The 15838-nt window shown below is 44.4% G+C and overlaps 1 protein-coding gene across 1 annotated transcript in view; it reads left to right on the top strand.

Moving 5' to 3' along the window:
- LOC124712078 (putative uncharacterized protein DDB_G0271606) overlaps positions 1–15838 on the top strand; it is a 253374-nt gene that overhangs the window by 162027 nt on the left and 75509 nt on the right. The window contains exon 7 of the mRNA XM_047242374.1: positions 7405–7497. Coding sequence (XP_047098330.1) covers positions 7405–7497 — 93 coding nt within the window. The remainder of the gene's footprint in view (positions 1–7404; positions 7498–15838) is intronic.

The raw sequence follows: 15838 nt of genomic DNA, 5'->3' as shown, positions 1-15838 counted from the left end.
TTTGGAGGTTGTTGTAGAGGTGGCGCACAGTGGTACTCCAAGGTGGGAGTAGGAAGTGAGCAGGCGCTGGAGAGTTTTTTGAGGTGGCATTGTACATGTTGCTCTAGTTCGTGGAAGGTGAGTGTTCCAGTGTGTGTTATGGGTTCCAGGAATTTTGGATTGCATAGCAGGAGAATTTTGTGGATGTAGAGAAGGACAGCATGGAGGTTTGGGCTTGCTTGATGTCGTTTGGCATGACTATGTTGGTGAGGGCTAAAGGTTGGTGGAATCTGAACAGATGGAGGTCATTGTGGACGGAGGAGTGGTAGCTAGAGATGGTTATTTTGATGGTAAGCCATTGGCGGGATTCCATGAGCCAAGCAACATCACAGGAACAGTATGTGGGACTGGCTTCTGGCTAGGGATAAGGAAACTTTCCTGTATTGACGCAGATGGAAGGAGTAAAAATCCATGCTGGTGGGAAAAACGTGAAAAATTATGCAAATAACGTAGAATTATGTCTGGAAAAATTCGCAAAAATACACCCAAATACATGGGAAAAATTGCGAGAAGGATGAAACTGATGCAAAGGGGGGAAATAAGATATAACGTGAGGGAGTCAACGATAGCGAAACCTGAAAACTCACTAAAATTGGCGTGAACTCACAATTAGATCAAAGAAAAAATGTAGATAATAAATAAATATATCACTGTGGGTAGCAGTTCTCAGGGTGGATAAGTGCAAAATTTATTATGAACAACTTACATTATTCTGTCTAAAGTTACATATGTCTTTAGCTCAAAGTATTGTGTGAGAACAGCAAATGAAGAATGTAGTTGGAAGTACAATTAAATTATCTGAAGTAATCGCTTTACTGCCAATATAGAAGGCCCAACAGTACTGACTAGCCGGCAATTCATCCTCAGGCCACAGGCATCACTGGATGCAGATATGGAGGGGCATGTAGTCAGCACATGACTCTTAGGGCCGTATGTCAATTTACGAGACCAGAGCTGCAACTTCTGTCAAGTAGCTCCCAAAAATGGTTCAAATGGTTCTAAGCACTATGGGACTTCTGACATCTGAGGTCATCAGTCCCCTAGACTTAGAACTAATTAAACCTAACTAACCTAAGGACATCACACACATCCATGCCCGAGGCAGGATTTGAACCTGCGACCGTAGGAGCAGTGCGTTCCGGACTGAAGTGCCTAGAACTGCTTGGCCACAGCGGCCGGCAAATAGCTCCCCAGTTTGCCCCATCAGGGCTGAGTGCACTCTACTTGCCAACAGCACTTGGCAGACCAGATGGTCACCCATCCAAGTGCTAGCCCAGCCAGAGAACACTTAACTTCGTTGATCTGATGGGAACCAGTATTACCCCTGCGGCAAGGCCGTTGGCTGCAGCTAAGTTAGTAGACCATATAAATGCTTTCACAGGTGACCTTACTTGATAGTGTGGGAAATGCCTATGACAGGACTGGAGGAGATGCCAGTAAAAGGATGTAAGTGACATATCTTGCATTGAGGTCATTTACAGGGAAATGATTCAAGGTTCTGGGAGTGGGATTATAGTAAAGGCAGACAAGTATAGTGTGTAGGTTGGTTGGACAGTGGAGTACCTTTGTGAGGATAATGGAATACCTTTGTGGAAGGGTGTGGTGAGCATGACAACACGTACAGTAAACCCAGGCACTGAACATGATTAAGTAGCTCCAGTCCTGGGTAGTACTGAGTCACAATGGGGATGTTCCTTTGTGGTGCATCAGTGGATATATGTGGGATGATAGGTCACTGGAGTGGCAAGGCATGGGAGGACTGCTTCTAGGCAAGGTTCGGAGGGTAATTTTGGTCTTAGAGGGTTTCAGTGAGTCCATTGGAATTTTAGAGTTGAACTGCTCTTCAGTGCAGATGCAATGACTGTGAATGTCTAGGCTGTATGTAAGGGACTTGTTGGTATGGAGTACTGTTGGTCACTGGCAGGTTTGATGTGGATGGACATATGGATGGAGTCTTCTGTGACATTGAGATTGACATTTGGGAAGGTGACTTGTTGAGCTGAGGATGACCATGTGAAGAAAATGGGAGAGGAGGTGTTGAGGTTCTGAAGGAATATGGACAGGCTGCCCTTACCCTCAGTCCTGACCATGACATCATCAATTAGCTGCAGGGTATTGGGTACTGGGTGTCTATGAATGATTCCTCTAGATGATCTATGAGTAGGATGGCATGTGAGATGACATGCAGGTGCCTATGGCTGTATCACAGATTTGTTTCTAGGTGATGCATTTAATAGAGAAGTAATTACCGATTAGGATGTAGTTGTTTAAGGTGACAAGAAAGTAAGTTGACGGTCTGGAGTCATTTGAGAGTTGGGAGATGTAGTGTTCTATGGTGACAAAGTCATGGGCATTGGGCATGTTAATGTAGAAGGCAGTGGCAACATCACTGATAAGCAGGGCAGTGGATGGTAAGACAACAGAAACTGTGAAGAGTCAGTATAGGAAATGGTTACTGTCTTTTATATAGGAAGGTAGGTTACAGGTAGTATGCTGAAGATGTTGACCCACAGCAACAAGTGTTTGCTCTATTTGGCTACAGTATCCAGCCACAATAGAGAGGAAGCATGTAGAATGTAGGAGTGCGGAGAGCAGTAAAGCTGATGCTGGGGACAGACTTGGGGGAGAGGTTCTAGGACAGATCTAGGGATTTGAGGAATAACTGAAGGTCATTCTGGATTTCTGGAGTGGGTTCACTGTGGCAGAGTTTACAGGTGTCCATGTCCGGGATCTGATGGAGCCTGTCAGCCAAGTAATTCCTACAGTTGATAACTGCAGTGTTGAAACCTTTGTCAACAGTAGGATTATAAGATCAGTATGAGTTTTTAGATGGTGGACTGCAGTTCTTTCTGCAGATGTGAGGCTGGAGTCAATGTTGAGGCATTTGCTAAATGATGGTGAGGCATGGTTTGATGTTAGGAAATTCTGGAAAGTTAACAGCCGATGTTTGAGTGGGAGTAGGGGTGGATCATGGTTAGATGAAGGAGTAAAATGAGTAAGTCAGGGTTCAGTTTTGGTTTTGCATCAAATCTATTTGGTAGGATTTGTGGTGAAAAAGTGTTTCCATGGTAGTGTCTTTAAGAAGGAGAGAAGGTCTTTAACAAGCTCATGTGAATGAATTTTGGAGTGGGACAAAAATTGAGGCCTTCAGAAAAGACTTATTCTTCTGAGGGACTGAGGCCTTGGAGGTCTGTTTAGGCTCTGGGTTCTGTAGGAGTTCCCCAGCAGAAGTAGTGGGTAGGTATGCAGTGCAGGATTTGGTGGCTATGACAGGCCATGGGCAAAGTTTGGGCTATGACAGACCATGGGCAACGTTTGGTGGAGGCTCTTGTGGTGGTGGTGTTGGTGGATAGTGTTAGTCCAAAGTGGGAGTATGAATTGAATAGTTCGACACTTTCTGAAATGGTGTTGTATGTGCATCTATAGTTCCTGGAGGACAAGCGTATCAATCTAGGAAATGGGATGCAGAAATTCTGGATTTTGTGAATGCAGCAGAAATAGTGCAATAAGACATGAGCCTGGTTTATATGATCATACAGGATAGGGTTGATGAAGGATAGCTACTGACAGCACTTGGGTAAATAAAAGTTATTGTAGAAGGATGAGTTGCAGCTGGAGACAGGTAATTTGATGGTCAGGCCATATAAAGTCTCTGCCCTTGAGGTCCAAACCTTCAGCCTATCATCCATAACCTACCCTCCTATATAAAATAAACCAACCATTTCCTCTACTGACTCTCAAACGATCTTGTCTGTTTGTGATTTGGTGCTCTATTCATCACAGTCAGTGCCACCTCCCTCTACACCAACATCCCCAATGTTCATGGACATGACACCATTGAACACTGCTTCTCCCAATTCCTGACTGACTCCAGACTCACAGCCTCTCTCCTAATCATCATGACTAACTACATCCACACCCACAATTACTACTTCTTTGAAGGCATCACCTACAACTAAATCTGCGGTGCAACCATGGCATCCAAATGGTACCATCTTTCACTAACCTATTCATGTAGCATCTGGAGAAATCCTTCCTAGCCACCTGAAATGCTGAACTCCTCACATGGTTTAGAATTAGTGATGATATCTTTGCGATCTGAACTGAGGGTGAGGATAAGTTAACCCCATTCTTCCAGGATATCAACATCTCCTCTCTCATTATCTTCACAAGGTTGTCCTCAACCTACTGAGCCACCATCCTTGTTGTCAACTCTGCCTCAAGTCTGACAGCATGAATATCTCTGTTCACATCAAAGTTCCAACCATCAGCAGTACCTCCATTTTGACAGCTACCACCCATTCCACACCAAGAGTTCTCTTTGATACCACCTAATCACTGGTAGTCATTCCATCTGTAATGATGGATGGTTCATCTCCAAAAATGCTAACGGTCTCACTGAGGTCTCCACTGCCAAACATTACCCTCCACACATTGTACAGAAACAAATCTCCCAATCCTTGTCTCCCTAGTCGCATACCCACTGACTGTCCACAAAGGAGTGCCCTCTCACGAATCAGTAGCACCCAGTACTGAGCAACTTAACCATGTTCTCTGCCGTGATTTGACTACCTCTTGTTGTGCTGTGAAATGAGAAATATTCTACCCAACCTTCCCACAGTGGTATTTACTATCCATCCAACCTACACATTATACTTGTCTGTCTCTATTTCAACCCTACTCCAGCTCCTTGCCTCATAGTTCATATCTCTATAAGAAACCTAGATGCAAGACTTTTCACATACGTCCTCCCACTATTACCTACTCCAGTCCTATCACAGGAATGTCCTACCCCACAAAAGGTGGGGAAACCTGTGAATGGATCTGTGTATTCTACCAACTTAGCTGCAATCCCTGTGCAGCATTCCACATGGACAGGACCAATAACAAACTCTCTGTCCACGTGACTACTACTTCCCCACTGTGACCAAGTTACAGCTGGACTACCCAACTGCCAAGCATGCTGTGCCTCATGGTATACTTGACTTCAGTGACTGCTTCACAGACTGTGCCTTCTATGTTACTCCCACTAACACCAGCTTTCCTAAACTGCACAAGTGAGAACTCTCTCTGGAACATTTACTCCCATAAACACACTGGCCTCAAATTGCTAGTGCTGTTTCACCATATGCTTCTATCTGCTTCCCTGCTCCCTCTCTGACCTACATGCCCTCTATCCCCCCATACATCTGCATAGTCTTTCGTCTTCTCTCCTCTCCCTTTCCCCCTCTCCTCCCCAGCGCTACACTTGGCGACCCATCATGCTGACCCCACTACACCCCTGCACACTCTCACAGGCAGCACATAAACATATTCCCCACCTGTGCCCTGCTATCCCTCTCTCTTTCCACCTCAGGTTTCTTCTGCACCCACCAATACCAACCCCAGTGAAATGATTGCTCACTGCAGTTGGTTGATCCTCAGCACCTAGAGGCGACAGTGACCAAGTGAGTGGGCAAGTTGTGCATGTACACTCCTGGAAATGGAAAAAAGAACACATTGACACCAGTGTGTCAGACCCACCATACTTGCTCCGGACACTGCGAGAGGGCTGTACAAGCAATGATCACACGCACGGCACAGCGGACACACCAGGAACCGCGGTGTTGGCTGTCGAATGGCGCTAGCTGCGCAGCATTTGTGCACCGCCGCCGTCAGTGTCAGCCAGTTTGCCGTGGCATACGGAGCTCCATCGCAGTCTTTAACACTGGTAGCATGCCGCGACAGCGTGGACGTGAACCGTATGTGCAGTTGACGGACTTTGAGCGAGGGCGTATAGTGGGCATGCGGGAGGCCGGGTGGACGTACCGCCGAAGTGCTCAACACATGGGGCGTGAGGTCTCCACAGTACATCGATGTTGTCGCCAGTGGTCGGCGGAAGGTGCACGTGCCCGTCGACCTGGGACCGGACCGCAGCGATGCACGTATGCACGCCAAGACCGTAGGATCCTACGCAGTGCCGTAGGGGACCGCACCGCCACTTTCCAGCAAATTAGGGACACTGTTGCTCCTGGGGTATCGGCGAGGACCATTCGCAACCGTCTCCATGAAGCTGGGCTATGGTCCCGCACACCGTTAGGCCGTCTTCCGCTCACGCCCCAACATCGTGCAGCCCGCCTCCAGTGGTGTCGCGACAGGCGTGAATGGAGGGACGAATGGAGACGTGTCGTCTTCAGCGATGAGAGTCGCTTCTGCCTTGGTGCCAATGATGGTCGTATGCGTGTTTGGCGCCGTGCAGGTGAGCGCCACAATCAGGACTGCATACGACTGAGGCACACAGGGCCAACACCCGGCATCATGGTGTGGGGAGCGATCTCCTACACTGGCCGTACACCACTGGTGATCGTCGAGGGGACACTGAATAGTGCACGGTACATCCAAACCGTCATTGAACCCATCGTTCTACCATTCCTAGACCGGCAAGGGAACTTGCTGTTCCAACAGGACAATGCACGTCCGCATGTATCCCGTGCCACCCAACGTGCTCTAGAAGGTGTAAGTCAACTACCCTGGCCAGCAAGATCTCCGGATCTGTCCCCCATTGAGCATGTTTGGGACTGGATGGAGCGTCGTCTCACGCGGTCTGCACGTCCAGCACGAACGCTGGTCCAACTGAGGCGCCAGGTGGAAATGGCATGGCAAGCCATTCCACAGGACTACATCCAGCATCTCTACGATCGTCTCCATGGGAGAATAGCAGCCTGCATTGCTGCGAAAGGTGGATATACACTGTACTAGTGCCGACATTGTGCATGCTCTGTTGCCTGTGTCTATGTGCCTGTGGTTCTGTCAGTGTGATCATGTGATGTATCTGACCCCAGGAATATGTCAATAAAGTTTCCCCTTCCTGGGACAATGAATTCACGGTGTTCTTATTTCAATTTCCAGGAGTGTATAAATGTGTGTGTGTGTGTGTGTGTGTGTGTGTGTGTGTGTGTGTGTGTGTGTGTGTGTGTGTGTGTGTTCCTATATCTGATGATGGACTTTGACTGACTGCTCAGTCTAGTATTAAATTTCTTTGTCTTTCTCTCATTGCTTCCTCTATGTGGTGAGTATTAGTTTATCGTAATTCATACTGTCCTTCATATGTAAAGTAATCTAGGAGTAATTTCGTAGTTATCAATGTGAGCAGATTAGCACTAGTCATAACTGATTGTTGTGGACTTCATAAAAGCAACTTGCAGGATGTTTAATTTAACTCAATTTACGCCCATGAAGACTCTCGTTCATGATGCTATTTGTGGAAAGTGATTTGTGAATGAATGAATGAATTAATTAATGAACATGGTGTTATTGCATTGATAATCATCTGTTAAAAATGTTTTAATCAGTTAATCCAATGATATGTTAATTGCATATTTTCAGATGACAAAAAAAGTTCCCAAGGCAAGAGATTTGACCAAGAATCTATTATTTTCACCTCTGGAAATGACTCATATTGAACTACCACAGCTAAAGGTAATGATGAAAGTAATCTTAAATATCATTTGTCACAAAATTAAGTGTAGTAATTCATACCACAATACCATAAGAGTTGCTACTCGCTGCACTGAAAATGGGAAACAGAAGGATCTTCAGGAAAATGAAAGGGAATATTACAGTGAAAGTGACCTGTTGAAATTTTAGCTTTTGCGTGTAGTATTCAGCTTGACAGTGAGCTCTGTTATTGGCTCACTGAGAAGTATTGTTAAGCAGAACATTTCAACATAGTGTTGAAGGAGCATATGAAGTGAAAAGTACGCCATATGTGGAAACTTGTTCATGAAATGCATTAATTAATAATGACCTGTGTGAAAGGAACAGAAAACTAGGATCAAAATAGAATTTCTTAAGGTGAGTTTTAGACAAGTGAGAGTTATATTTGAAGTATTAGTTTGAGAGTGAAGCCAGAAAAAAGATAGGAGAGAGGTAATAATTTATGGAAGTGTAATCTTGCAAAGATGAAGGTGCACTTACAGTTGTAAAAAAGCAGTTTACTATGAGATTCATATACTAATGTAATCTAGAACACAAGTTCTGCCATCGTATTCTAGCTAAGAAGTATGCATTAAAAATCCCATGTCAGTGTTACAATGAAAAGAAGTAGTGTTATATTTCAACAATAAAAGATCCAAGTTCTGAAGAGATGTTATACTTAGGCTTCCAATAAGATACAAGCCAATATTATTGTAAAGATAATGTTTTGTTATGTGATACGTCACTTAAGAAAAGTAATTTTAAGAAAAGGCCACTTGAAACAAGTCTGGGAAGTCATATTCTTCATCTTCTGGTTGCTAGGTTTCTATTCTATGGAGTAGTCTTACAAGGAGACAGTTATTGAACTAAAAGAAATAAAATCATCATAACTTCTGAACAGCTTGCAGTAGGACATTCAAACTGCACAGTTGGCTTCGGGGCATGATGGGAATTAGTATGGTTTGGTTTAGCAACGAATCCCACTTTTTAATGGATTGGTTCGTTAGTAAGCGAAATTGATGCATTTGTGAGACTGAGAATCTGCATTTTCTGATCGAGAAGTCTCTTCACCCTCAATGAGTGACTGTGTGGTGTGCAGTGTCCAGCTACAGAATAATGGGTGCGATATTCCTTGATGGCACGGTGACTATTGAATGGTACGTGAAGATTTTTGAAGATGATTTTATCCCCGTTATCCAAAGTGACACTGAGTTTGACAAAATGTGGTTCGTGCAAGATGGAGCTCGACCCCATCAAAACAGGAGAGTGTTTGACGTCCTAGAGAAGCACTTTTGGGACCGTATTCTGGATCTGAGCTACCCAGAGGGCACTGACATGGGCCTCGATTGGCTGCCACATTCTCTGGATCTGAACACATGTGATTCTTTTTGTGGGGCAGTATTAAATACAAGGTGTACAGCAATAACCCCAAAACCATTGCTGAGCTGAAAACAGCCATTCAGGAGAACATCAATGTCCCAACACTTCTGAGGGTCATGCAGAATTTTGCTATTCATCTGCGCCACATCATTGCCAGTGATGGCAGGCATATCAAACATTCATAACCAAAATCTAAATATCTGTAGTGACATTTACATGTTGCATAAAGTGTCTGCACACCACAATTTGTAACTGATTTACATTTTTTTGATGTCATTCAATAATTGTCACCGTGTAAGTTCAAAAAAATGTATAATGGAACAAGTAATAACTCATGATGTTAAAGAGTGACAGTTTTCTAAAAACCAACATAAATATTGGTTTCCATTAGGCTGTTGCATAAACACCTTTTGTAATAAAGTAATGATAAATTGGCAGAAAACCAACTTCAGAAACTGCTGTAACTTCATTTTCAGGATTGTGAAGGTGTCTGGTGTAATTTAATGAAATGCTTAGAGCACAAAGACTGTCTTGGGATGAGTGAAACATATCCCATTTCTCAGACAAAATCCAAAGAAAATGTTCTCAAATTATTTCTCAGCTTTGCTTTGTGTCACTGTTGTGAACCCATTACATTCCAATTGATGGCAATAACCTGATTCCTCACAATGAATTTTTGTCATTGTTGAAAGAAACAGAATTCAATTTTTGGCTTTCATACCCTTAAGTTTAGTTTTTTGAACATCCAAAAAAATTAGTTTGAAGTTACTTAAAATATGCCTAAATATATGAAAATCTGGTAACTAACAAAGTGACAAAATGAGCAGAACATACTTGAAACACAGAGCTTTGTTAAACTGAAAATAAATATAAAGGTGACCGATGGCAGAACAACACAAATAATTAATGTAAGTATATTTATATTTTTATCAAGTGGAATAATTACATCCAGAGGGCCAGTTTATTTGCTGTATATGGTTTTCAGACATTGATTCTTTGTTTACCTACAGAACGATCCATGATATTGCACTGTCATCAGAAACAGTACATAGAACAACTAAACTTCATTCAGCAATTTTGTAAAGATGATACGCTCAGTTGCAGACAGCTACAACAAAAAGTCCATTACACACCAAGCTTTGGCCAAAGCCTTCTTCAGAAAAGAAAGGAAGGCACACAGATTCACACAAGCAGGCACACCTCATGCACACATGACTGCTATCTCTGGCCACTCTAAAGGCTGCAACTGTTGCATTCAACGAAAGCCCCGATCAGGAAAGAGGCAGGGAAGACACTCTTGGTGGAGTGGGGAGGATTTCATGAAGGATGGATCTCATTTCAGGGCAGGATTTGAAATCCTCCCCACTCCACCAAGAGTGTCTTTCCGCCGTCCACCTAACCTTCGTAACCTTTTAGTTCATCCCTATGAAATCCCCAAACCACCTTCCATACCCTCTGGCTCCTACCCTTGTAACCGCCCCCGGTGTAAAACCTGTCCCATGCACCCTCCCACCACCACCTACTCCAGTCCTGTAACCCGGAAGGTGTACACGATCAAAGGCAGAGCCACGTGTGAAAGCACCCACGTGATTTACCAACTGATCTGCCTACACTGTGAAGCTTTCTATGTGGGAATGACCAGCAACAAACTGTCCATTCGCATGAATGGACACAGGCAGACAGTGTTTGTTGGTAATGAGGATCACCCTGTGGCTAAACATGCCTTGGTGCACAGCCAGCACATCTTGGCATAGTGTTACACCGTCCGGGTAATCTGGATACTTCCCACTAACACCAACCTGTCAGAACTCCGGAGATGGGAACTTGCCCTTCAGTATATCCTCTCTTCTCGTTATCCGCCAGGCCTCAATCTCCGCTAATTTCAATTTGCCGCCGCTCATACCTCACCTGTCTTTCAACGACATCTTTGCCTCTAATTCCGCCTTGACTGACATCTCTGCCCAAACTCTTTGCCTTTACAAATGTCTGCTTGTGTCTGTGTATGTGCGGATGGATATGTGTGTGTGTGCGAGTGTATACCTGTCCTTTTTCCCCCCAAGGTAAATCTTTCCGCTCCCGGGATTGGAATGACTCCTTACCCTCTCCCTTAAAACCCAAATCCTTTCGTCTTTCCCTCTCCTTCCTTCTTTCCTGATGAAGCAACAGTTTGTTGCGAAAGCTTGAATTTCATGTGTATGTTTGCGTTTGTTTGTGTGTCTATCGACCTGCCAGCACTTTCGTTCGGTAAGTCACATCATCTTTGTTTTTAGATATATTTTTCCCACGTGGAATGTTTCCCTCTATTATATAATGTATTTATATATAATAGAAGGAAACATTCCACGTGGGAAAAATTATATATAAAAACAAAGATGAGGTGACTTACCGAACGAAAGCGCTGGCAGGTCGATAGAGACACAAAAAAACACAAACATACACACAAAATTCGAGCTTTCGCAACAAACTGTTGCCTCATCAGGAAAGAGGGAAGGAGAGGGGAAGACGAAAAAAGTGGGTTTTAAGGGAGAGGGTAAGGAGTCATTCCAATCCCGGGAGCGGAAAGACTTACCTTTGGGGGAAAAAAGGACAGGTATACACTCGCACACACGCACATATCCATCCACACATACAGCCACAAGCAGACATATTTAAAGACAAAGAGTTTGGGCAGAGATGTTAGTCGAGGCAGAAGTGTAGAGGCAAAGAAGTTGTTGAAAGACAGGTGAGGTATGAGTGGTGGCAACTTGAAATTAGCGGAGATTGAGGCCTGGCGGATGACGAGAAGAGAGGATATACTGAAGGGCAAGTTCCCATCTCCGGAGTTCGGATAGGTTGGTGTTGGTGGGAAGTATCCAGATAACCCGGACGGTGTAACACTGTGCCAAGATGTGCTGGCTGTGCACCAAGGCATGTTTAGCCACAGGGTGATCCTCATTACCAACAAACACTGTCTGCCTGTGTCCATTCATGCGAATGGACAGTTTGTTGCTGGTCATTCCCACATAGAATGCATCACAGTGTAGGCAGGTCAGTTGGTAAATCACGTGGGTGCTTTCACACGTGGCTCTACCTTTGATCGTGTACACCTTCCGGGTTACAGGACTGGAGTAGGTGGTGGTGGGAGGTTGCATGGGACAGGTTTTGCATTGGGGGCGGTTACAAGGATAGGAGCGAGATGGGAAGGGAAGGTGGTTTGGGGATTTCATAGGGATGAACTAACAGGTTACGAAGGTTAGGTGGACGGCGGAAAGACACTCTTGGCGGAGTGGGGAGGATTTCATGAAGGATGGATCTCATTTCAGGGCAGGATTTGAGGAAGTCGTATCCCTGCTGGAGAGCCACATTCAGAGTCTGGTCCAGTCCCGGAAAGTATCCTGTCACAAGTGGGGCACTTTTGTGGTTCTTCTGTGGGGGATTCTGGGTTCGAGGGGACGAGAAAGTGGCTCTGGTTATTTGCTTCTGTACCAGGTCGGGAGGGTGGTTGCGGGATGCGAAAGCTGTTTTCAGGTTGTTGGTGTAATGATTCAGGGATTCCGGACTGGAGCAGATTCGTTTTCCACGAAGACCTAGGCTGTAGGGAAGGGACCGTTTGATGTGGAATGGGTGGCAGCTGTCATAATGGAGGTACTGTTGCTTGTTGGTGGGTTTGATGTGGACGGACGTGTGAAGTTGGCCATTGGACAGGTGGAGGTCAACGTCAAGGAAAGTGGCATCCCGCAACTACCCTCCCGACCTGGTACAGAAGCAAATAACCAGAGCCACTTCCTCGTCCCCTCGAACCCAGAATCCCCCACAGAAGAACCACAAAAGTGCCCCACTTGTGACAGGATACTTTCCGGGACTGGACCAGACTCTGAATGTGGCTCTCCAGCAGGGATACGACTTCCTCAAATCCTGCCCTGAAATGAGATCCATCCTTCATGAAATCCTCCCCACTCCGCCAAGAGTGTCTTTCCGCCGTCCACCTAACCTTCGTAACCTGTTAGTTCATCCCTATGAAATCCCCAAACCACCTTCCCTACCCTCTGGCTCCTATCCTTGTAACCGCCCCCGATGCAAAACCTGTCCCATGCACCCTCCCACCACCACCTACTCCAGTCCTGTAACCCGGAAGGTGTACACGATCAAAGGTAGAGCCACGTGTGAAAGCACCCACGTGATTTACCAACTGACCTACCTACACTGTGATGCATTCTATGTGGGAATGACCAGCAACAAACTGTCCATTCGCATGAATGGACGCAGGCAGACAGTGTTTGTTGGTAATGAGGATCACCCTGTGGCTAAACATGCCTTGGTGCACAGCCAGCACATCTTGGCACAGTGTTACACCGTCCGGGTTATCTGGATACTTCCCACCAACACCAACCAATCCGAACTCCGGAGATGGGAACTTGCCCTTCAGTATATCCTCTCTTCTCGTCATCCGCCAGGCCTCAATCTCCGCTAATTTCATTTTGCCGCCGCTCATACCTCACCTGTCTTTCAACAACATCTTTGCCTCTGTACTTCCGCCTCGACTGACATCTCTGCTCAAACTCTTTGCCTTTACAAATGTCTGCTTGTGTCTGTGTATGTGCGGATGGATATGTGTGTGTGTGTGTGTGCGAGTGTATACCTGTCCTTTTTTCCCCCTAAGGTAAGTCTTTCCGCTCCAGGGATTGGAATGACTGCTTACCCTCTCCCTTAAAACCCACATCCTTTAGTCTTTCCCTCTCCTTCCCTCTTTCCTGATGAGGCAACAGTTTGTTGCGAAAGCTCGAATTTTGTGTGTATGTTTGTGTTTTTTTGTATATAATGTATTTAGTTATATGTATTTAAATGCAAAATAAATTTTAAAAAATTGGCTAGGTCTGAGTAGGAAACTCGCTCCGAGGGTTACATGCAAATTTAATTATGTATATAAACAGTTCATCCATCGCAGGAGCCAAGAATGTGGATGATTTTTGCATTTTATCAACATATATACTGGCAAGGTATTGGTCCTGGGAATTGCAAGACATTTAAAAATGTTTTAAGTTTGAAGTCGGATAACAAACGATAAAATAAATATTGTTTGCATGTGATATGATTAAAAATTAATAAATTTCTGATATTTTCCGTTTTACTTGCACTATGAAACCTTGCTTTTTGCTGAATTTCGTAATTCTGAGTTAATGGGAAGTACACTATAGCTTTTAATGTGTGACTTTCTGAGTATCAGAATATGTGACATAAATGGTGATATCTTTTGATTACATTGCCTTAGACCTTAACTTTTTTACATCACCAAGGGACCTTAATATGTGACACCAATTTCAACTTGTTACATCTACCCATTCATGAGAAAAAGGGGTCTTAACAGACAGACGGACAGACTGTCAGACAAAAAATGACAAAGAAATATTATTTTCATGTGATATAATTTCAAATTAACACATCAGTTTTTTTTCCTTTACTTGTACTATGGAACCTTGTTTCCTGCCATATTTCATGATTCTAGGTCACTGGGAAGTAACATACTAGTTTTGATGACAGTTTATGAGCCTCAAAATATGTGACATAAATCGCCGTACCGTTTGATTGCATTGAGTTAGAGCCTTACATTTATTACTGTGTCCAGGGGCTATAGACCTTAGTATGTGACATAAATTTCAATTTGATACGTCAGCTGTTTCCTGAGGAAACGGGGCCTTAACACATGGACAGACAGACAGTCGAATAACAAATGGGGGGGGGGGGGGGGATATTTTTCCTTTACTCGTGCTGTGAAACTTTGCTTCTTGCAAAATTTCGTGAATATAAACCAATAGGAAGTACCCTATAGGTTTTGATGAGTGAGTTTGCAAGTATCAAACATGACATTCAACAATTCACAATCGAGTGCCTGGCAGAGGGCTCATCAAATCACCTTCCCTACCAGTCCACTTTCAAACAATGCACAGGAAACACGGACACTTAAATCTTTCTGTGCGGGCTGTGGTTTCTCTAATTTTATTACACTGAAGTGCCCAAGAAACTGGTATAGGCATGAATATTCAAATACAGAGATATGTAAACCATTAGAATACAGCGCTGCAGTTGGCAACATCTATATAAGACAAAAGTGTCTGGCACAGTTGTTAGATCAGTTACTGCTGCTACAATGGCAGGTTCTCAAGATTTAAGTGAGTTTGAACATGGAGTTATAGTCAGTGCACTAGCAATGGTATACAGCATCTCCGAAGTAGCGATGAAGTGGAGATTTTCCCATATGACCATTTCACAAGTGTACCCTGAATATCAGGGATCTAGGAAAACAGCAAATCTCTGAAATCACTGTGGCCGGAAAAAGATCCTGCAAGAATGGGACCAACAATGACTGAAGAAAATCATTGAACATGACAGAAGTAAAATCCTTCTGCAGGTTGCTGCAGATTTCAATGCTGGGCCATTAACAAGTGTCAGCGTGTGAACCGTTCAATGAAACATCAACGATATGGGCTTTTGGAGCTGAAGACCCACTCGTGTACCCTTGATGACAGCAGGACACAAAGCTTTACGCCTCACCTGGGCCTATCAACACTGACATTGAACTGTTGTTGACTGGAAACATGTTGCCTGGACAGACGAGTCTTGTTTCAAGCAGATGGACGTGTACGGGTATGGAGACAACCTCATGAATCCATCAACAGTGCATGTCAAAAGGGATCTGTTCAAGCTGGTGGAGTCCCTGTAATGGTGTGCGCCATTGCGCAGTTGGAGTGATATAGGGCCCCTGATATGTCTAGATCTGACATTTACAGGTGTCAGGTACGTAAGCATCCTGTCTGATCACCTACATCCATTCATGTCCATTGTGCATTCCGACAGACTTGGGCAAAACCAGCAGGACAATGCAACAACCCACATGTCCAGAATTGCAACAGAGTGGCTTCAGGAACATTCTTCTGAGTTTAAACACTCCTGTTGGCCACCAAACTCACCAGACATTAACCTTATTAAG

Source organism: Schistocerca piceifrons, chromosome 8 (genome assembly GCF_021461385.2).
Source record: "Schistocerca piceifrons isolate TAMUIC-IGC-003096 chromosome 8, iqSchPice1.1, whole genome shotgun sequence".
NCBI classification, from domain to species: Eukaryota; Metazoa; Arthropoda; class Insecta; order Orthoptera; family Acrididae; genus Schistocerca; species Schistocerca piceifrons.
The sequence above is the reverse complement of the archived record's forward strand: the minus strand, read 5'-3'. Positions and strand labels throughout refer to the sequence as shown.